The sequence below is a fragment of the Balaenoptera ricei genome, chromosome 10, assembly GCF_028023285.1.
Source record: "Balaenoptera ricei isolate mBalRic1 chromosome 10, mBalRic1.hap2, whole genome shotgun sequence".
In the NCBI taxonomy this organism is placed as follows: domain Eukaryota; kingdom Metazoa; phylum Chordata; class Mammalia; order Artiodactyla; family Balaenopteridae; genus Balaenoptera; species Balaenoptera ricei.
The window spans coordinates 101071849-101094682 of record NC_082648.1 but is presented as its reverse complement, the minus strand read 5'-3'; the positions used below and the strand labels follow the sequence as shown (position 1 = coordinate 101094682).

At 46.5% G+C, this 22834-nt stretch overlaps 1 protein-coding gene across 1 annotated transcript in view; it reads left to right on the top strand.

Annotated features, from left to right (window-relative positions):
* The window catches only part of EFCAB6 (EF-hand calcium binding domain 6), a 248207-nt gene that overhangs the window by 175765 nt on the left and 49608 nt on the right, over window positions 1–22834 (top strand). The window contains 3 exon segments of the mRNA XM_059937122.1: window positions 7610–7728; window positions 16465–16659; window positions 21346–21501. Of these exon segments, the coding sequence (XP_059793105.1) occupies window positions 7610–7728; window positions 16465–16659; window positions 21346–21501 (470 nt within the window).

Genomic DNA, 22834 nt, shown 5'->3' with positions numbered 1-22834 from the left:
TATGTTTTCTTCTGGAAGTTTTATGGTTTCAGGTCTTACAACTGATTAAATAGACTTTAATCTATTTTGAATTTATTCTGTGCATGGTGTGAGAGAGTACTCCAGTTTGAGTCTTTTGCATGTAGCTATCCAGTTTTCCCAACACCATTTATTGATGAGGCTGTCTTTTTCCCATGGTATATTCTTGCCTCCTTTGTCATAGATTAATTGCCCATATAAGTGTGGGTTCATGTCTGGGCTCTCTGTTCTGTTCCATTGATCTATGTGTCTGTTTTTGTGCCAGTAGGATACTGTTTTTATGATAGTAGCTTTGTAGTTTAGTTTGAAATCAGTTAGTGTGATACCTCCAGTTTTGTTCTTCTTTCTCAATACTGTTTTGGTTATTTGGAGTCTTTTGTGTTTCCATACAAATTTTTGAATTATTTGTTCTAGTTCTGTGAAAAATGCCAGTAGTATTTTGATAGGGATTGCATTGAATCTGTAGATTGCCTTGGGTAGTGTGGTCATTTTAACAATATTAATTCTTCCAACTTATGAACATGGTATATCTTTCCATCTATTTGTGTCATCTTCCATTTCTTTCATCAGTATCTTATAATTTTCAGAATATGGGTCTTTTACCTCCTTAGATTTATTCCTAGATATATTATTCTTTTTGATATGATTTTCTTGATTTCTCTTTCTGATAGTTTATTATTAGTGTATAGAAATGCAACAGATTTCTATATATTAGTTTTGTATCCTGCAACTTTACCAAATTCATTGATGAGCTCTAGTAGTTTTTTGGTGGCATCTTTAGGATTTTTTACATATAGTATCATGTCATCTTTAAACAGTGATAGTTTTACTTCTTCCTTTCCAATTTGGATTCCTTTTCATTCTCTTTCTTGTCTGATAGCTGTGGCTAGGCCTTCCAGTACTATGTTGAATAAAAGTGATGAGAGTGGATATCCTTGTCTTGTTCCTGATCTTAGAGGAAATGCTTTCAGCTTTTCACCATTGAGTGTGATGTTAGCTGTGGACTTATCATATATGGCCTTTATTATGTTGAGGTATGTTCCCTCTATACCCACTTTGTTGAGAGTTTTTATCATAAATGGGTGTTGAATTTTGTCAAAAGCTTTTTCTGCATCAATTGAAATGGTCATCTGATTTTTGTTTTTCAATGTGTTAATGTGGTGTATCACATTCATTGATTTGCAGATACTGAACCATCCTTGCATCCTTGGTAGAAATCCCACTTGATCATGGTGTATGATCTTTTTAATGTATTGTTGAATTTGGCTTGCTAATATTTTGTTGAGGATTTTTGCATATATGTTCATCAGTGATAGTGGCCTATAATTTTCTTTTTTTGTGATATCTTTGTCTGGTTTTGGCATCAGGGTAGTGCTGACCTCAAAGAATGCGTTCATAAGCTTTCCTTCTTCTGCAATTTCTTGGAAATTTTGAGAAAGACTGACAACTCTTCTCTAAATCTTTGGTAAAATTCACCTGTGAAGCCGTCTGCCCCTGGACTTTTGTTTTTAGGGAGTTCTTTTATTACTGATTCAACTTCATTACTGGCAATTGGTCTGTTCATATTTTCTGTTTCTTCCCAGTTCAGTCTTGGGAGATTGTACATTTCTAGGAATTTGTCCACTTCTCCTAGGTTGTCCATATTATTGGCATATAATTGTTCATAGTAATCTCTTATGATCCTTTGTGTTTCTGTAGTGATGGTTGTAACTTCTCCTTTTTCATTTCTGACTTTATTGGTTTGGGCCCTCTCTCTTTTTCTATTGATGAGTCTGGCTAAAGGTTTATCAATTGTGTTTATCTTTTCAAAGAACCAGCTCTTAGTTCCATTAATCTTTTCTATTGTGTTTTTAAGTCTGTATTTTATTTATTTCTGCTCTGGTCATTATGATTTCTTTCCTTCTATTAACTTTGGGTTTTGCTCCTCTTTTTCTAGTTCCTTTAGATGTAAGGTTGTGTTATGTATTTGAGATTTTTCTTTTTTCCCGAGATAGGCTTGTTTTGCTATAAATATATTTTGGGTCCTTGTATTTCCATTTTCTTTTGTCTTCAGGTATTTTTTTATTCCTTCTTTGATTGCTTCAGTGATCCATCGGTTGTTTAGTAGCATAGTGTTTAGTCTCTACATGTTTGTGATTTTTGCAATTTGTTCCTTACAGTTGATGTTTAGTCTCATAGTGCTGTGGTCAAAATAAAAGCTTGATATGATTTTAGTTTTCTTAAATTTACTGAGACTTGTTTTGTGTCCTATCATGTGATCTGGAGAACATTCCATGTCCACTTGAAAAGAGTGTGTATTCTGCTGCTTTTTGATTCTCTCTCTATATATATCAATTAGGTCCATCTGATCTAATGTGTCATTTAAAGCCAATGTTTCCTTATTCATTTTCTGTCTGGATGATCTGTCCATTGATGTTAGTGGGATATTAAAGTCCCCTACTATTATTGTGTTACTGTCTATTTCTCCCTTTTTGTCTGTTAATATTTGCTTTATGTATTTAGGTGCTTCTGTATTTGGGTGCATATATATTTAGAATTGTTATATCTTTTCTTTAGATTGATCTCTTGATCATTGCGTAATGTCCTTCTTTGTCTCTTGTTACAGTCTTTAAAGTCTATTTTATCTGATATAAGTATTGCTACCCTTGGTTTCTTTTCATTTTCATTTGCATGGAATATCTTTTTCCATCCCCTCACTTTCAGTGTGTGTGTGTCTTTAGAGGTGAAGTGAGTCTCTTGTAGACAGCATATATATGGGTCTTGTTTCTGTATCCATTCAGCCACTCTGTGTTTTTTGATGTAGCATTTAGTCTATTCACATTTAATATAAATACTGATAGGTATGTACTTATTGCCATTTTGTTAATTGTTTTGGGATCGTTTTTATAGTTCTTTTTTGTTCCTTTCTTCTTCTTTTGCTCTCTTCCATTGTGGTTTGATGACTATCTCTAGTGTTACATTTGGATTCCTTTTCTTTTTTTCTGTGTGTCTATTATAGATCTTTTGTTTGTTGTTATTGTGAAGGTTATATAGCAATCTGTATATACATGTGATTATTTTAAGTTGCTGGGCTCTTAAGTTCAAATGTATTTTAACAATCCTGGCATTTTTACCCCACACACACACTTGCTGTTTTTGACATCTTATTTTTCATCATTTTGTTTTGTGTATCCCTTAACTACTTTTTGTGGATATAGATGATTTTACTACTTTTGTCTTTTAACCTTCCTACTAGCTTTACATGTGGTTGATTTACTGCATTTACTGTATATTTGCCTTTACCAATGAACTTTTTTCTTTCATAATTTTCATGTTTCTAGTTGTGGCCTTTTTTTCACTTAGGGAAGTCCCTTTAACATTTCTTGTAAAGCTCGTTTGGTGGTGCTGAATTCTTTTAACTTTTGCTTGTCTGTAAAATTTTTTTGATCTGTCCATCAAGTCTGAATGAAAGCCTTGCTGGGTAGAGTATTCTTGGTTGTAGATTTTCCCTTTTCATCACTTTAAACGTATTGTGCCACTCCCTTCTATCTAGCCTGCAGAGTTTCTGCTGAAAAATTAGCTGATGGCCTTATGGGAATTCCTTGTATGTAGCTTGTTGCTTTTTCCTTGCTGCTTTTAATATTCTTTCTTTATCTTTAATTGTTGCCATTTTAATTACAATGTGTTTTGCTTTGATCCTCTTTGCATTGATCCTGTTTGGTACTCTCTGTGATTCCTGTACCTGGATGTCTGTTTCCTTTCCCAGGTTAGGGAAGTTTTCAGCTATTATGTCTTCAAATATGTTCTCTGCCCGTTTCTCTGTCTCTTCTCCTTATGGGATTCCTATAATGCGAATGTTGTTACATTGATGTTGTCCCAGAGGTCTCTTAAACTGTCCTCATTTCTTTTTATTCTTTTTTTCTGTTCTGTTTCAGTGATTTCCACTACTCTGTCTTCCAGCTCACTGATCTGTTCCTCTGTATCATCTAATATGTTGATTCCTTTTAGTGTGTTTTTTATTTATGTTATTTTTTATTCCTTTTAGTGTGTGTTAATTATTGTATTCTTCAGCTCTCTTTTGTTCTTCTTTATATCTTCTAACCCTGTTAAACTTCTCACTGTGTTTATCCATTCTTCTCCTGATTTCTTTGAGCTTCTTTACAATCATCGTTTCAAACTCTATTGGGTAGGTTGCCTGTCTCCACTTTACTTAGTTCTCCTGGGGTTTTATCGTGTTCCTTCATTTGGAATATATTCCTCTGTTGCCTTATTTTGTCTAATTTGCTGCTTTTACTTCTATGTATTTGGTAGGTTGGTTACGTTTCCTGACCTTGGAGAAGTAGCCTTTCGTAGGAGACATCCTGTGCATCCCAGCAGCACACTCCCCTCTGGTCACCAGAGCTATATGCTCTAGGGGTGCCACCTATGTGGGCTGTGTGGCTCCTCCTGTTGTGTCAGGCTGACTGCTGTGGGTGGTCTGGTAGGCATGGCTGGCCCACAGTCCGGTTGGTTGCCAGGCTCTGCCTTGTGCAGAGGCCACTGGCTGCTGGTGGGCGGGGCCAGGTCATGAGACTTCTGACTACAGGGCCCCAGGGGGTCCCAGGGCTAGTGCTGGCCCACTGGTAGGCAAAGCCAGGTTCTGGGGTGGGTGGTTGCAGGGCTGGGTGTCCTGGATCTAGTGTCAGCCTGCTGGTAGGAAGGGCTAATACCTGACACAGCTGGCTGCAGGGTCTGGCGTGTCCTAAAGCTGCTGTTGGCCCACTGGTGGTTGGGGCTGGATCCTGGGGCAGCTCTCTGTGGGGTCCAAGGTGTCTTGCAGCTGGTTTCAGCCCACCTAGTGGGTGGGGCTAGATCCCAGGGTGGCTGTCTGAAGAGCTGTGGTGGTCCTGGGGCTGGTGGGTGGGGTCAGGAACCAGGGGGTCCTGGGGCTTTTGCTCACCCACTGGTGGGTAAGGCTGGTCCTGGGGCTAGTGCTGGCTCACTGGTGGGTGGAGCCAGGTCTCAGGATCTCTGGCTTCAAGGCCCTGGGGGTCCTGGAGTGGATGTTTCAGCCTGCTGGTGGTCAGGGCCAGGGCCCTGGGGGTCCTGGGGCTGATGCCTATCCACTCATGGTGAGGCTGGTCCCAGAGCTCGTGCCAGTACACTGGTATGTGGGGATGAGTCCTGGACCCTGTGGTGGGCTCAGGGTGTCTTAAGGCAGAAGGCCTGCTGGTGGGAGGGACTGTGTCTCTGCCCAGCTGCTTGCTTGTCCTGAGACGTCCCAGTACTGGTGCTGACAGGCTGGTGGGCAGGCCAGGTTCCAGCATTAATAAGATAGAGGGAGGATTCCAGAATGCCGTTTGCCAACCCCAGTGTCCACGTGGTAGAACGAGCTTCCCCAAAATGGTTGCCACCAGTGTCTATGTCCCCAGGGCAAGCCCCAGGTGCCTTCTGTTTCTCTAAGAGGCTTTCCAAGATCAGCAGGTGGGTCTGACACAGGCTCCTTTCAAATTACTGTTTCTACCCTGGGGCCCGGAGCATGTGAGATTTTGTGTGCACTCTTTAGGAGTGGAGTTTCTATTTCTCACAGCCCTCTGGTACTCCCGAGAGTAAGCCCTACTGGCCTTCAAAGCCAAATGTTCTGGGGACTCATCTTCCCAGTGCAGGAACCCCAGGCTGGGGAGCCCAGTGTGGGGCACAGACCCCTTGCTTCTTGGGGAGAACCTCTGCAATGGTAATTATCCTCCCATTTGTGGGTTGCCAGGGGTATGGGTCTTGACTATACCATGACTCTGTGGTCTCATTGTGGTTCCTTCTTTATATCGGTAGTTGTAGAAGCTCTTTTCTGCTAGTCTTCTGGTTTTTCTCATCAATAGTTTCTCTGTTAATAGCTGTAATTTTGGTGTGTCCATGGGAGGAGGTGAGCTCAGGGTCTTCCTAACTCCACCATCATGGCCACACCCTCTCCTGTTTTCACCCTCTTTATGTGATACCTTTTGATAAATATAAGTTCTTCGTTTAATGTAGTCACATTTTTAACTACTCCCTAAAGTTCTTGTTGAAGAAACCCCGCCCTGAAGTCATGGAGATATTCTCCTGCGATCTCCCTAGCAGCCTCAAAGCCTCACCTTTCACATTCAGGTCTTGACATCAGCACTGGAAGTGTCATGTGTCATGCTGTGGGGATCCAATTCCATCTTCCGTGTGGAGATCAGTTGTCCTGGCACCACTCATTGCAAAGTCCATCTTCTCCCCCACTGATCTGCAGTATCACCACTGTCCTGCATCAGTGCCCATGGGTGTTTCTGGGCTCCTCCTGTTTCATTGGTCAGTTTGTCTATCTTGGCACCAATACCACATCTTTAGAGTCCCCATAACTTAGTAAGACATCTTAATTAACTGGTCGGCAAGTCCTGCCTCCTTGTTCTCTGAGAGTTTTTGAAACAGTTTGTCAAGTTCCACAAAGAAAAAAAAACTATTGGGATGTTTGGCAAGAAATGACATCTCTACTACATGGAGCCTTCCAATTAATGAACACATTGTATCGCCATTTATTTTGATCTTTTTAAATATCTTTCAAAAAAGTTTTAGACATTGCTGTGTAGAAGTCTTACAGTCATTTATAAGATTTATTCCTCAAACTTTATATTTTTGATGCTACTGTAAATGTTATTTTTTAAAATTCATTTTCCATGTCTGAAATATAAAAATGTGGATGATTTTACATATTGATATAGAATCCAGATTTCTTGCCAAAGCCTCTTAGTGTAATAATTTATTTATGGATTCCTTGTATTCTTATATATACGGTCATGTCATTTGTGAATAAATGACAATTGTATTTCTCCCTGCCCTGTTGTTACACCTTTTAACAATTTTAACTTGCCTAACTACACTGGCGGGCATCTCCAGTACAATGATGAATAGAGGGCGATAGAGATATTCTTGCCTGGTTCCTGATCTTACAGGGAATGTTTCGTGGTTTCACCGTTAGGTATGATACTCGCAGAGGACTTGGGAGATGGACCCACTGTGTCTCCCTCACAGTGTATTAGAAGGAGGAGTGAATGAGCTATTGTTTGGAAACAATTTAAGACAGAGCAGAGCGCCCTGTGCTACCTGCTCTTCTAGTCTGTGGTGACAAATCCCCAGATGCCTTTTGCACCCCTCGGGGATATTACAATGGTACCGTACCATCTTGTCACAACAACCGGAGTCTCACGTCCCTCATTTCCCCTCTGACAGCCAGCCAGGCAGCCAAATTCGCTGCGTCGTGGAGATGACAACCTCAAGCAGTGTGGGCTACGCCTCATTTCCCAGGCTCTGGTTGATTCTTATTTCTAATAGTGTTTGATCCCAAGTTGCTGGTCAGAGAAGAATCCAAGCCACACACCTGAGACCACTCATTACCCAGAAATAAGCCCCTTCTAGGATGTTAACACTTGTTCGTGTTTTGCTCGATCACCTTCTTTAGAGGAATGGGGAGGATATCTAGGACATAGATTAAAAGGTTTTTAAGCAGGAGGCATGGGAGAAAAATGTCTTAGACTGTTCCAGATACTGACTATTGAAAAGCCTGTATACTGTCTGAGCAATTTTGTGTGTTACTAAATGCTGCCTTGGAATATTGCAGAATTTTATCGAAACCGACAATGAGGGCAACGGCATTCTTCGACGACGGGATATAAAGAACACGCTGTACAGCTTTGATATTCCCCTCACACCCAGAGAATGTGAGAAGCTTTGGATGAGGTGAGTGGTATCTGAAGACTGGCTTTTCATTCCGGACGGCCAAATTCAGCACCAGGCTTTCGTCACTCCTCAGGGGTCAGGTGGGACCAGGAATGGTTTTCCTATGGTTGTATCTGTCCTGTTCCCCTGTAGAAAGAAGCCTTGGCCAACAGGCTGGCCTTCAGGAACACGAGGAGCCAGGTAAACACTTGTCACCCATATTAAATATTACACTTGAGAGTTTTGCATTTCCAAGGAACCGGGAGTTCAACCACATCCTTTTACTGTTTCAGAGAACTAAGTCCCTCCCCAAAGACTTAACTCTAATACAAGTAGCTCAGCAGACAGATCTGCAGTGGGTAAAGGGAAAAGCAGTCTCTCCCCATCACCTAAAGATGGAAATCAATATTGCACAACAGTTTTATAGATCAGTAATTTGCTGGAAGAAAATCACCAAAGTTTTGGTAACTCGGAGTGGTTTCCCGAGGGTGTCTTAAACTGAAAATAGTACCTAATATTGACTACATTTTTCAAAATGTGCTTTAGATTTAGCTGTTTTTGAACCAGGCCCCCAGTTACAACATTCCCTGTGTAGGTGTTTAAATTTCAAGGTGCACTAACAACGCGGTCCATTTCCCAGTTCCAGATCTGTCTTTGAATTACTTCCTTCTTCATTATATGTTAGCTGCCACTTGCATCCCCCCAGGATCGTACCCCAATATTGCATGCCCTCTCAGAGGCAAGCCCATGGAGCAGTTCATGTAGTATTTCAGCTTTTCATCTGTTCAAAGGGGAAAGCTGCAATGTTGGCCGAGTTTAGAATTAGGTGGGCTGTTTTGTGTCTAATTTAGAAAAGCAACTCGAAGTTCTTACAAAATCCTTGGTGTTTTTTCTTTTTTAAGATCAGTTCCAACTCAGGGACAATTTGGTCTCTCTACCCATTTTCTCTTTTGATGGACTAGATGAGTGGGTCCATCTGAGTAATCAGAAGATGGGGTGCAGAGGCCAAATGTGTGGCGCTCTCACCACGTAGACCTTTGGATGATGCGGAGGTGACTGTGATCCTGATGCTCGGGGAGCTGTCGGGGGGCAGGAAGCATTCACCCCAATACCAGGGTGCAGAGTCACCTGTTATAAATGCCAGAGGCGGGACATGTCGAGCAGAAAGGGAGACAAAAGTAGGGGTGCTGGGGGCCGTGGAAGAGCAGGAGGCTGTCACGGTGGGAGAGAAGTTGAAATTGTTCCAAAGGTCCAGACGGGGCAGGAGGGCTGCCTGACCCACGGGGCAGGAGGACGGGTGAGGCGTTCTCCAAGCAGTGCCTGGGCTCCAGGCTGAGAAAGGAAAGGCGAGGCTGATCACCTGGCCGCAGTCCTCCCTTTCTAGCCGTATTAACGAGACGTTCGGAAACAAGGAAATGTGATGTGGATCAAGCCATGCTTTAGGAAGACTAGTCAGGAAGCAGTTCAGAGAAGGGATTGGTGGGGTGTGGGCATCGGGAGACTGTGGTCTCCGTCAGGGAGGGATGGAACGAGCCCTGGAGCTGGGTGCAAGCTGCAAGGATGAGGGGTGTAGGAGGCAGGTGTCCCCGTGAGGGTTCCCGTGTGGAAGGAGAGCACGCGTAGCCCTCTTCCCGATGGGGGACAGAGCAAGGTTCCATGTTCATGGGAGGGAGACACTCACTGTTGCTTTTGGCTAAAGTTTCTTTATACGTGTATTAACATGATTCAATACACAAATATCTACCCTGTGCTGAAAACTGTTTGAGATGAGAATCTCATCTGCTTTTGTTTAGCCGGCTGTTTGCCGCGGATGGTGAGTGGTTGAGAGCTCTGCAGCCAGACATGCCTCCACGCCTGATAGCTGTGTGGCCCCTGTCAAGTCACTTAACTTCTCTGTGCCTCACTCTGCCCCGCTAAGTTAGCTCAAGTGCTGTATGGATCAGGGTGGGTTGGCTGCGGTAACAAACAAGGCCAACATCCCAGGGGCTTGCCCCATAATGATGTCACAATTTAGTGTGGGTGTTGGGGAGCTGTGCTCACAGTCATTCAGGGACCAGGAGTCCCACCATCCCTGGATCCTATGTGTCTACCAGCAGAGAAGGGAACAGAGCACAGAGGACCCTCTGGTCAGCTTTGTGAGGACCAGGCCTGGAAACATGGCCGTCACTTTGCCCAAATTCTTTTGGCTAGAATCCCCTGATGGCTGCACCCCTGCAAGGGAGGCTGGGGGGACCAGAAGTCTGAAGGGGGATTGCGCTGCTGCCCCCCGGGCTGGAAGAGCAAGGGGGGAGGTCACACAGAGATAAGGGAGCAGCTCCCCACCAGCGACTGCAGGCCAAAGGGGAGACGGTATTTTTTGGGGGACCAGGAAGTTGCCTCCACTCCTGATGCTGTCTCGGAATCTGCGGGAGCCTCGACCGCTGTGCTGAGCGGGAGCTACAGAGCCATGACACGAGGTCCCCTGGGAACAGCCTGGCCCTGCCCTCTTCCCACCTCCAAGGGCACAGCTCCCTGGGCGCAGCCGGGGGGCAGCTGGGAAGATGTGCAAAGGGCAAGCGCGGGGTCGAGAGCCACCAGATGAACGTCCAGCCAAAGGGCAAAGGGTGTGTCACATTCCAGGGCTGCGGGGTCACCTGGGTGGCCCGGCAGAAGGGGAGGCTGCACATCAGCGGAGCCACATCGTGACGGGCAGGACAAGGTGGGGACCCCACCCTGACGGCCAGGTGTTTAGTGGGGAAAGATGGAGGCAGGCCCGCGTTCTAGAAAGATCACTCTGGCCACGGGGAGGGGGATGAATTGCCGGAGACGGGGAGGGAGGCACAGAGGTGGATTCAGGGCTGTCTCGGTGTTCTAAGCGAGAGGATGGGGTGACCTTCCCTGGGTGGTGCCTGGAGGACTGGGACGGAAGTGACAGGTGTGAGAGAGATTTAGGAAGTGAAAATTCACCTTTAGCAGCCTGGAAAGAGGCTGAGGGACGAGGTAAGATGCTCCTTGGATTTGTCTGATAAGCATGCGCAGAAATCAGGAGGACACCCTGAGGTGGCTGAGTAACCCGCAGCTGAGGGCTGTGCTCTGAGGGGCCCCGCACCCTGGCCCATGGCGCCCGGACTGAGCTGTGTGACCTTGGGCCAGTGGCTCACCTTCTCTGAGCTTCAGTCATCTCTCCAATGGGATGACAATGGGGACCAAATGATATAAAGAGGGTACCTGGCATAGATAAGCATAAAAATTAGTAGCAAAAAGATCATAGAGATTTGAAATTATTTTCTGATTACAATATTAATGCACACTCATTTTAGAAGACTCAGAAAATCCAGAGAAGCATAAAGGAAAAGAAAAGACAACAGCAAGAAAGCAGCCATACCCCACTCAGCAGAGATGATAAACTTGGTGGTGTGGTTTTTTTCACCCATTTTCTAGGCGTTTCCATGATCTCCGTTAGCCGTCCTCACCCTCATTCCACCTCCTGGCCTGCTCCTCTCAATGGCTCAGCGTTTGCTGACCCTGACTCACTCTGGTCCACTCCCTCCAAGTCCCCGGCTGCCTTAGAAGCAGGAGGGGTAGGCGGCAAGGTGGTGGCCAGCGCCAGGCTGTGCAGGCACCAGGAGCCTCCTGCCGCTGCCCGTACAGGGGGAGGGGCATTCTCCCACCCGGCGGGAGTGACAGGGACCCCCGGCAAGGCAGGGAGCAGCTGGGGCCAACGTGACACACTCTGCCAGCTCCCGGGGTCTGCTGGTGAGAAGAGGAAAGCCCCTGCCAAAATTGGGTAGCTGGAAGTGAGTAGGAAAATAACGTTCAGCTCTTTCGAAAACACAGAATTAGAAAATAGGGAGAATACAGACAAAAAATTGTCAGCATCCATTGTTCACTCAACATTTATGAAGCACCTGTGAAGTGCACTCTTTCAGAGCTTCGGGTTAGTCTGGCAGGTCTCGTTTACGCTGGAAGTAAATTAGTGCATTAACTCCCAAATCTCAGTGACCTGGCACATGGATGCTTAGTTCTTATTCACACAAAGTCTAGCATGTCTAGCGGCTCTTCTGGACAGTTCTCTTCCAAGTGGTGATTCGGGATCTGGCTTCCAGTTGTGGCTTCATCCCTCAGCAGGGTCCCCTGGGACCTGCAGAGCACAGGACCACACACGGGCTTCGGCGGGCTTCGGCCCAGAAGGACACGCTTCTGCCCACAGCCCGTGGCCCAGGGCCAGGCCGCGGCCCCAGCTAACTGCACAGGGGCGGACAGAGTGGGGAGCATGTGCGTGTAAAGCGAGCCTGGCTCACCGAGGGTTAAACAACACAACCGTCAAGCCTGAAGGAGGCTGTTGTGAAAGGAAACCTGGTAACTGAAGCCAGGCAGGACCTTTTAGCACGAGATTTCAGGAGCAATGCGTATGGTTTTGGAGAGACTGCCGAGAATAAATTACAAGATGAAAGTGCATCCATCCATCCATTCATTCATTCATCGGAGCAATCATCAAGCAGGATTTTCTTGAAACTTTCTAAGTTGCAAGCCCTGTGCTAGATTCTGGGGTTCCAGAGATGAAGGCAGCCTCCACCCTCAGGTTGCTCACGACTCGGCCGGTTAGACAGCAGCTGCATGCCTGGAGGGAGAGGCTGGCAGCCCGGGCTGTGGGTGTTCAGAGAGAGACCCCCAGGCGGTGCAATGCCTGAGTTGAGTCTTAAGAAACAGTCATTAGCCAGAGGTGGGGAAAGGGGGTCCTAGTGAGCAGAGAGGCCCAGAGCCGGGGGAGTGGGAGGTCCCCGGGATGGAAGAGGAAGGTTGCTGCTTCCATCAGCAGAGCCTGAGACCCAGAGCCTGCCGGCCACAGGGCACCCCAGGACCAAAGCTCTGGGGGGCACGCCCTTCGGGGGCGCTCAGTGTTCTGAAGCCCCTTCTGTAGGCTCGTTTCATTGGGTAGAACTCCGCTCTTTTAGATCTAAAACCAACTTTGCTGAAAAACTATGAAGCCAGTGTATTATAAAAATGCACAGACGACTCAGGTAGGACAGCAGCAGCCTGGGAAACTTGCGTATAGATGCCAGTCGTGTACAACCAGCTGATCACGCAGACCTGGCAGAATGTTCGGGAGATAATTAACGCCCAATTTATGCACATTTCTTGTTTGGGTAGGTAAGTTGTATGTTAGTATTCCAATATAAAAGGCAAAGACTATTAAAAAGTCCCTGTGTCATGTGCATCGGCCCACGGGAAGACATATGACTCTCGGTTAACGTGAAACTGGGTCAGCTCTGTTGCCTCAACCAAGGCAGCGTCTAGAGAGAACCTACCCCGTGCCATGCTGGTGGAACACCTGGACAAGGAGAGCCTCTGGGTGGGAAAGGATTTGAAAAGGTTGAAGGAACAGTTCAGAAAAGAGAAGATCGAATGGGACGTGATGGTCGGGGATGAGTTAGAAGAGCTGCACACGAAGGAGGGACCAGCCGGACAGGCCCTTAGCTCCGCATAAAGGACGTCTTCGTGACTAACATCGTCTAGAACTCCACTGGGCAGTCCCTGAAGGAGTGGGTTTCCCATCTCTGGCGTGGCTTCATCCAAGGCCAGACGGCCGCTTATTGGGGAGCGTAGGGGCGGGATTGTGGCCCTGGATGGGGATGGAGCCCATGGTGTCTAATCTGTGGCTCCACCAGGACTGGCTGAATGTGCCATTGGGCACTGCCCCCTTAGGCAGCTGGACATTCTGTGCTCTGAAGGGCAGCTCTCTGAGCCATCGGACCATCCTCACAGATGGTCCCCGAGAGAATCCCTCTGTCCGAGCTGCATAAGGACCACGTCTCCCTCTGCTGCGGGCCTGGGTCGTCAGTGGGGCTTGCACCAGACCCTCTAAATCTGGGGTCAGTGGTGCTGGAAGCTTCTTCTGTCATTTATGTAAGAATCAAGTGCTAAACTGAGCATGAAAGAGTAAGACTTTCTCAGCACAGCAATCGATGTGAACATATTCAGATCATGTGTACAACCAAATTGCTGTGTGTACAATAGATGGGCAGAGTAATCTGATTATATCATAAATCAGTGGCCATTGCCATATGCAAATGCGAGTTTTTATGGGTCCTCTGTTTATGTGCACATTTTTCCTGGCACATCTGTTGCCGAACCCTTTTAAAATTCAACCTTTACAGGCAAGTTGATTTTTTTTAATGTGACACAAAGGATTATATGATGAAGGGTGAGGTTATGTAAGCTGAATTAACTCTCTTATTATTCACATTCATAACAATATTTTAGTTGCAATTGTGCAGTCTGGTCTTCTGTTCCTTGGAGATGCGAATAGAATGTTTATGGTCTTTATTAATGAAGTAATTAAGAAGTGTCTTTTCATTCAGTTCAAGTGTCACGACTGAGAATTTGTTGTTGGGAATCTCGTGAACGTTGCCCGTGGGGATGGCAGGCCTTCCTTAGGGACACGTGCCCTTCACGTTCATTGCTCAGCAGCCAGCTATTGATAAGGAAGTTTTGCGAGGCGTGTTGCTGGGAACTGTGGGTTCGCCCATCAAGATAAACGAGGCATGGTTTCTCCTCGAGAAACCCACCATGGAGCAGGGAGGAAAGACCTGGACTGAAGCGGGGGAGGCAGAGGTGGGATGTGGTTGAGCCTTTGGGTGGCGAATAGCAGCGACAAACACCAGACCCTGGTCCCAGCCTCTACCTGCACTCACTCCGCTCCCCGATCCTCACCACAGGCTACAGGGATCCAGGGGAGGCGGAGATACAGTGCTTTTGCCTCAGGACGAGAGAGAGGTCCCAGAAGAGGCGCCCTGCTGGCCAGGGCTTGCTTGTCAGGCGGGTGGTCTGTGCACGTTCTCTCAGGAGCCCCCCTGTAGGGGTGGGGAGCCCTCCTGTAGGGGTGGGGAGCCCCCCTGTAGGGGTGGGGAGCCCCCTTGGGGAGCTTTCTGCTAGGGGTGTCTTTATAGAGTTGCATCACAGCAGCACTCTGGTGGCATCAGGTTGGTCACAGGCCTGATGCAGCTCAGGGAAAGACCCACGGCCCTGGGATCGCCCTAGGAGCTCAAGAAATGGCAACCCTCCCCTTCCCAGGTGCACTGATGGAGAACTAGACTCTCCTTCCTGCAGCTGTCTCGTCACCAGCAGTGTGAGAAGCCATTTGCTAGAGGCACTGGCCCTTCGTGCCGCCTGGCACATAAAGCCACTACAAGCCTCGGGCTTCCTCTAGTGGGTGGGTCGCTTTGTTTTGTTTTAGAAAGAAAATTCACTGAATAAAGGTAGAATGGTACTTTTGGGGGTTGCAGGCACTAAGGTCGTTCTAATAACGGACGCCTGGAAAGTTCTGGAAGGGCTTCGCAAATCCTTAGTAACGACGACAGCACTGGGGGCATGATCCGAGCCAGCAGGTCTCGGAGCGCCCTCCCCCTCCGTGCTGCAGGCCAGGCGAGGAAACCGAGCCCAGGTGGGTGGGTGGCGGGACCTGGCCGGCGTCTCGAGGCCGGTGAGCTGGCGTGGGGCTCGGACATCGCCGCCCTCCCTGCCCCTCCGACGCAGGAGGGGACTCTCCTCACCTTCTAGGACGGAGTCCCTGATGAAAACAGGCCTGGATGCTGGGAGAGAGGCGGAGGTTAGACGCGGGGCCCAGGGGGGCTGCAGGCCCACGGGCACAGAGGGAGGGGTGGGCAGGGGGGCCTCGGGAACTTCTCACCCCTCGTCCTCCCCCCACCACCCTAGCCCTTGAGGACAGGAAAGTCGGGTAAATAAATCCGTTCTCCTCGTCGTTACTCAGTTGGGAGGGTCGCAGGGGACCCGGTGCAGGGGTGGCGGCCGGCGTGTGGTCCTGCAGCATCTGGTTGGCGGCGGAGAGCAGAGGGGGCCCTGCTTCACGCAGGAGAGCCCAGGGCACCTGGCTCCGTCCCACAGGCACCGACAGCAGCCGGGTGCAGCGTGAAGCCCCGGACATAGTGCAAATACCACCTCCGCCCTCGGAACGCTGAGTTCATCTGGGAAAAGCACCGCCGGAAATGCCATTTTTATCGGTTAGGGGAGGACCGAGATCTTTTCCGTGAAAATAAATGCTTCTTTTCTTTAAAGAAAATTGGCAATTTGCCTTAAAATTTTTGATTGAAGTAATTCTATTCTATTTGAATGATGTTGGGAGATAAAAACCCTCCATTATGCCTTTTTTAAAATGAATTACAATTTAGAAAAATCCCAATAATAGAAAATGACATAAAAGGTACATAACATAATTCTTATCTTGTTTTCCTTACTAGTCTCTCTCGTTGGTTGTACGTAATTGGCATCTCTTCAAAGAGAAAATGGGGAATTGGAATCAAGTGGCATTCATTTATTTGAGTTTTAAGACTGAATATGCTTTTTGACGGATTTTCTTCGGAACTTTAGCATAGTTCCTCTTACATGTAGGTGCTCAATAAAAGCCCGTTGAATGAACGGAAGGGTTGGTTTTAATTTTCCGTGCTCACAGTCGTATTTCTAACAGAATGACAGAGGATGAATCTGGTTGCTCTCTCGGGGTGGACCAAGGTCACCTTGTGTGAGGTGACCTTCCTGTTGATTGATGAGCCTATGGGTCGCCTGAGGATCCTGTTACGAGCAGGTCCAGCTCAGGTCTGGGGTAAGGCTCAGGATCCTGCGTTCCCGACCCCCGGCGAGGCCGGTGCTGCAGGCCTGCAGAGCACACGGGGTGTGAGGGACCAGGCAGACGGAGTGCGGACGGTGTTAAAGCCCTGAGCACCTCGCACTGGTGAGAGTTTTGTTTGTTTGTCTTTAAAGGTACGACACCGAGGGAAGAGGGCACATTACTTACCAAGAATTTTTACAGAAATTGGGGATTAAGTATTCAGCGGATATTCATCAGCCCTACGCAGAGGATTATTTCAACTTCATGGGTCATTTCACGAAGCCACAGCAGGTGCAAGAGGAGAGGAAGGAGAAGCGGCAGAGCAGGGAGAAGGCCGTGCCGGCCAGGTGAGTCTGTGGGCACACGGCCCAGGGCCGGCGTCCGCTCCTCGTTGACCCTTGCAGCCCTGCTTGTTCCGAAGTGGTACCTCCCAGTGCTGGCAAAGCTGTCGTGAAATTGTCATACTCGTTCACTGCTGTAGATTCTAGAAATCGGCGCTAAGTCACAAAGCTACGAAGGAGTTAAAGAGCTATAAACCTACCCCACCCTACCCAGTCACACTCTCAGCTCACCCTTGAGAACTGAACCTTTTAGGTGTTTAGTAACCTAAACACCTGGCCCCTCCTCTGGACAAGTAGAATGCAGGTTCCACGAGGACATGCCTGTCTGTCTCTACCTGGTTCAGAACAGTGCTTGACACCTAGTGGGCACCCAGTGAGTATTTGTCCAGTGAGTGAATGAAGGAACAGACACATTCTTTAACTCAGCAGTTCAACTTTGGGGACTTTAACCCAAAGAAATAATGTGGAAGAGGCCAGCAGTTTGGCAGGTGGAAGGTATGACTTTCAGTGTGTTTTCAGCAGCAGCAACAAAAGGACACCTGTCAATCCCAGATGAGGGCCTGGCTTACAGAGCGTGACCCCAAGGAATATGAGGTGGTGTATGCCAGTTTCAACCAGCACCTCGGACACTGTGGGAATGTCTGTGATAGAAGGCTAATTGGCAATGAAGTTTTAAACAGTCTGTGTAGGGACTTCCCTGGCGGTCCAGTGGTTAGAACTCCGCGCTTCCACTGCAGGGGGCTCGGATTCGATCCCTGGTCGGGGATCTAAGATCCCGAGTGCCCCGTGGTGTGGCCAAAATAAATAAATAAATAGTCTGTATACCATGATTGGAACTACACCAAATGTACATGCCTGTCCACAAGATGCTGTACAGAAGGTATCGTGTTGTATTTGGATGGTGGGACTGCGCGTGATTCCTTTCAAAGTTTAAAAGTAGTCACTAATGCCATATTTTAAAATTCTAAAACAATGGATAAAGAAAATATGGTACATACATATACAATGGAATATTATTCGGCCATAAAAAAGGATGAAATATTGCCATTTGTGATAACACAGCTGGACCTTGAGGGCATTATGCCAAGTGAAATAGGTCAGACAAAGAAAGACAAAAACCATATGATCTCACTTATATGTGGAATCTTTAAAAAAAAAAAAAAACCCAAGCTCATAGATACAGAAAACAGATTGGCAGTTGCCAGAGGTGAGGGTAGCATGGGATGCCGAAGTGGGTGAAGTGGGTCAAAAAGCACAACTTCCATTATGATAGAAATAGGTCCTGGAGATGTGATGTACAGCAAGGTGACTATCGTTAGTAATACTGTACTGCGTATTTGAAAGTCGCTAAGAAGGTAAATCTTAAAAGTTCTCATCCTATGGATGGTGATGGATGGTTAAGTATACATCTTACAGTGTATACAGATATCAAATCATTATGTTGTATACCTGAAACTAATATAATGTTATATGTCAATTATGCCTCAATTAAAAAAAGGAACATAGGAGAAAATTTTGCCGCATTTGATGTGACCTTAAAGTGATGGGACAGACTTTCTCAATCAGTCTCGCTCCTGGGTGGCCGCCCACCAGCACTCCCCAGGCCTGGGACCCTGCTCCCCGCTGCAGAGGCTTACCTCCCTGGCACTCTCATCTGTGTATCTGTCCATCTCCTGTCTGTCACTTCACTCTCTGTCCCCATCATCTCTGAATGAGTGAATGAGCTGTTGCTAAAGAATCCCCAGAGGAAAGAAACACTCCAAGGACACAGGGATGAAACGTAATGGCTAAATGGGGTTTAAGAGGAGGGCAGTTTGAACACACCCCTGAATTATTACTAAGTTACTGAGTTATAAAGCCCGAAGGCAGAGAATGGAGTTGGTGGAATTTCAAGTAAAAATATGCGCAAGATTGGTATAAATCAAATATGCCATAAAAGTAACGAAAAAGTGGAATTTATCTTTCCCAGACAGGGCTGGCCTCATTACCCACACGTGTCTTCCCTTCCCTCTCTCGTGCCCCTTATGAGTAATGAGGCTCTGGGAGGGATCTCACATCCTCAGCATCGTCCGCATGTTCTTTCTCTTCTCGTTTCTGTTTATTGTGCGAGCATGGATCTGTAGCTGGGAGAACTACGTGCCACTGGACGAAGCGTTTCAGATCACCAAGCTCCGAAAACTGATTCACACTCACCCGGTCCCCTGCCACCATCACGCTCTCTTACCAAAGAAGACAAGCCCGATGCGTAAAAATTCATGACTGGCTTCTGTTTCCTCAAAGATGTCAGATTGCGAAATTGTCAAGTCACTTTGCCCTTCAGGATGGCCCACTTTTCAATTTTGGTGTCAGTGGGTCTTCCAGATAACCCATCAGATGCAGTGTTTCCAGGACTTTTAACCTCATTTATACTGAAGCTTTGATAAGATTAAGAAACAGGAGTCGTGTTCATTCAAGTGACTGAAATTTTATGTTTGCCTCTTAAATCTAAGAGGTTTAATTTTGTTTGAAGTGGCCTGAATACACTTCAAAAATTCAGAAGAATCCTTTTCTAAACCCATATTTATTTTCCAGAGTCAGACCAGCAATAGTGAACCAGCCGCAGAAGCTCAGCCGGCTGCTCTCAAAGGCAAATTGCGAGGCACAGGAGCAAAACCAGCCGGGCCGCACAGGGTTCTCTGCAGTTCTCTCCAGCGTGCCGGCCCGGCTGTGTGTGCGAGGGGGCTCTGCGGCCGCCCACCGGCCCTGCCACTGCCCTCCTCGGGCTTGCGTCTCGTCCAGACCAGGGACCAGACACTGCGTGGGCTGACGCGGGTTCTGCTTGGCAGTGTGGCGTGATCAGAGCTCCAAATCCTCACTTATTCTGAGCACATATTTACCCTGCGAGGGAAATAATTACTGCCTGGAAACCAGTCCAAGGAATACTGAACGCCTCAATTTTCTAAAAATATGTATCTCAAAAAAGTTTTGATGTTTTTTTATACCTCCATTTACTTTCATTTTGAAGGATTAAGTGGAATATAATAGTCGTGATTACGAGTAATCAGTTTGTAGGATGGGACTGAATTCAAAGTACACCTGTGAGGGAATCCAGGCTGTTGCTGCTCTTGGGATACATTCCCCGGACAGTTAGTGCAGCTCATTTTTATCAGCTTCTCGAAGACTCACACCAGCCAGCTCGGAACCGGAGGCCAGCAGGGGAGGGAGACGGTGACCCACGTAGCTTCGGAGCCCATGCCTCCCTCTCCCCGCAAATATTCCCTCAACTTCCCCTCTTCTGATTTCTGACTTCTCTGTTGCTATGGATTATTCTTTCCAGGCACACTCGCGGAACAATTTGTGGATATGTATCCACAAATACATATCGGAGGTGGTAGACAATTACCAGCAAAGACTTCATGTTTGGAGTTTCTGGCATATCCTTTTCCCTGAGTAAGAACCTCACGGCCAAGCACATGTCAGACAGGCACAGCGCTCAGTGTGGTAGGAAGAGCTTTCTGGGACCTGGATGAGCGAGTTTATGGAATAGAATCCATCCCCCGTAGGTCAGGTGTAAGACTGTTTATTCCTAAAGATGTCCACACTTTTTTATTCCCTTATCAATAATTTTTTTTTAAGTCTGGGAAGAATTCTCCTGAAAGACTGAATCAGAAACTTGAACACATTCCCAAGAAAATCAGCCCTCCAGCACGAGTAGGAGCTACAGCTGGACGCTGTCTCTGTCCCAGCGAGGGAAGGCTGGCTGAGCTCGGACTCTGCACAGGCCGGGCACTATCTTCTTCCTATAAAACGGGGATGGTAATTACCCTCCTCCCTTGTAGGGCTGTTCAGAAAAATAAATGGGAAAAGGTACACGAAGACAGTACAGCTCCTGGTTTCCCAACTGATGCACGCAAATTATGGGCTGTGCTTCTTAAGAACAAAGGACCTGGACCCCCGCCCCCGTCAGCGCTCACTGACCAGACTCTCTGCCCTCCTTGGTTCCCGCTCCCTCATTCCTGCCTCAGGGCCTTGGCGCTGGCTGTCCCTGGGCCCAGAGAGGTCTTCCAGGGGGTAAATCCCCACTGGGTCCTTGAGCTCTCTGCCATCTCTGCTCAAGTGTCACCTTCCCCAGTGAGGTCCCCCCTGCACCCCCTACTGGGAATTGCAGTCCCCCCCCTACCGTGGGCATTCTCAGCCCTGCTTGTGGGTGCTCAGCTAACCCCTGACCCACTGTGCGGGGCACTGTTGTCTTCCGTTTATCGTTGCCCTTGCCCCAGGGGGAATGTAAATTCTTCTAGGGAGGCCTCTCTTCACTCACTAGACCTAGAGCAGTACCTGGCACGTGATAGGTGCTCAACGAGTCTTCGTCAAGAGGATGGAGGTGTATTTCCCGTGTCTGTAATATCACTGTAGTTTTAAATGCTTGGCTCCATTTTTAAAGTACCCATTCTAGTAAAAAGACGAGGTTGTAATTTCTCTAACATAGTTTTACTGATGATAATAATAATAAAATGGTAATGATAAAAATGATTATTATTTTTTTCCAGAATACCTTTCAATGTAAATGTTACATCAAGGCTGCAAAGCATCTTCAAAAGTAGTTGTCAGATGAATCATCAAATCATCACATTAGAATGATCATGGAACTCTTGCTTTAAAGAAATTATTTTTTTTCCCGGTTTTAGTGTGTGTCTCAAATGCATTCTCTTTCAGGGATAAGCTTAAGGACCACTATCAAGATATCAGCAAAGCACTCACCAAACTAGATAATTACAAAAATGGCTACATATCCTTATGCAAGATGCAGAAGTTGCTGCAGGAGTGCGGCTGTTCTCTGAAGGAAGAGGAGCTGGCCGATCTTCTAAACAGGTTTTCTATGATGAGGCAATACGTTTCTTACAGCACTGAAAATCAGGTTGTCGCATTGCTTTCGTGAATTTCTTCTTTTCCCGTCCACTCAAACGGGCTTTTGGCATTGAAATAACCTCCATGCCACCAAAAACTCAGTCTCTATCTGTGTACAGAAGTAGAACTGTAATGTTGTACTCATAAAACTTATATAATACTATAAACCAATGTGACCTCAATTTAAAAAAAAAAAAAAGAATGAATCTTCAAATACTCCTCTGGCTGGGCTACGTTCTAATGGGCTTGAGTCAACTCAAAGCAAAAAGAAAGCAACTTGACAAATCCATAACTTTTCCTGGTGTGTCTCAGCAGCATAATCACCCTTTTTTAACATTATTTTCATTTCACCCAAGTTGTTCATGCACTTGGGCAAGAGTCAAGTCGTCCTACAAGGCTTATTAAAAACAGCAGCCCCCTGCCCTGCCATCCTCCCCATCTCCTCCCCAGAGTCAATAACTTCCAATGCTTTAATTCATATCTTTTGGTACTTAACTCAGTAGTTCTAAGTGACAAGCTTATCCAGCTACTTCTTGATTTTTCACATTTAGGCAGTGTCTATCAACTTCCTACCAGGAAGATGCGGATTTAACTCTTTTTCACCCACCACCCCGTGGAGACACATGCAATCTTACCCCGTTGTCCCCCCATATTGCTGTGTCACAGTTTGATGTAGTTCAATATTCAGGCTTTCTATTACTGTGACTAGCTGATCACTTTTCTTTTCCCATAGAACATTCTGTTTTCCCTGGAGTTAATAATAATTTTTTCTGTTTGCTCAGTTTCTATGTAGTTCTTATCACTAATTAAACCCGCAGCTCACCCCAACTTGTGAAATCTCTTTCCAGTATGTTCAGACACCTCAGCTAATCTGTCAGCTTCATCTTCTTGGACGTCCCTTTTCATGTTCTTCAACTCTCAGAAATTTTCTTGATTTACTTCATTAAGGAGTTCCTCTCCTGTTTGTTTCTTTCTGAACCTCCTGTTGCTACTGATTAGTGAGCCACCTAGAGTGTCTCCTTATATTTTAAACCTTCCCTGTCCTCCATCTCTTTCTTCTTGCTCCACCTTCTGGGAGATTTCCTCAGTTTTAGTTCACAACCCTTCTTTTGAGATTTTTGTCTCTGCTAATCATACTTATCATATTTTTAATTACCAGAACTTGTTTTTATTCTCAGAATATTCCTTTTCTATAGCATCCTGTTCTTGTTTCATGGATATACTAGTTCATGTCTCTGAGGATATTAAGAATAGATCTTTTTAAAGTTTTCTTCACTTGAGAAGTCTCTGTCCTCAG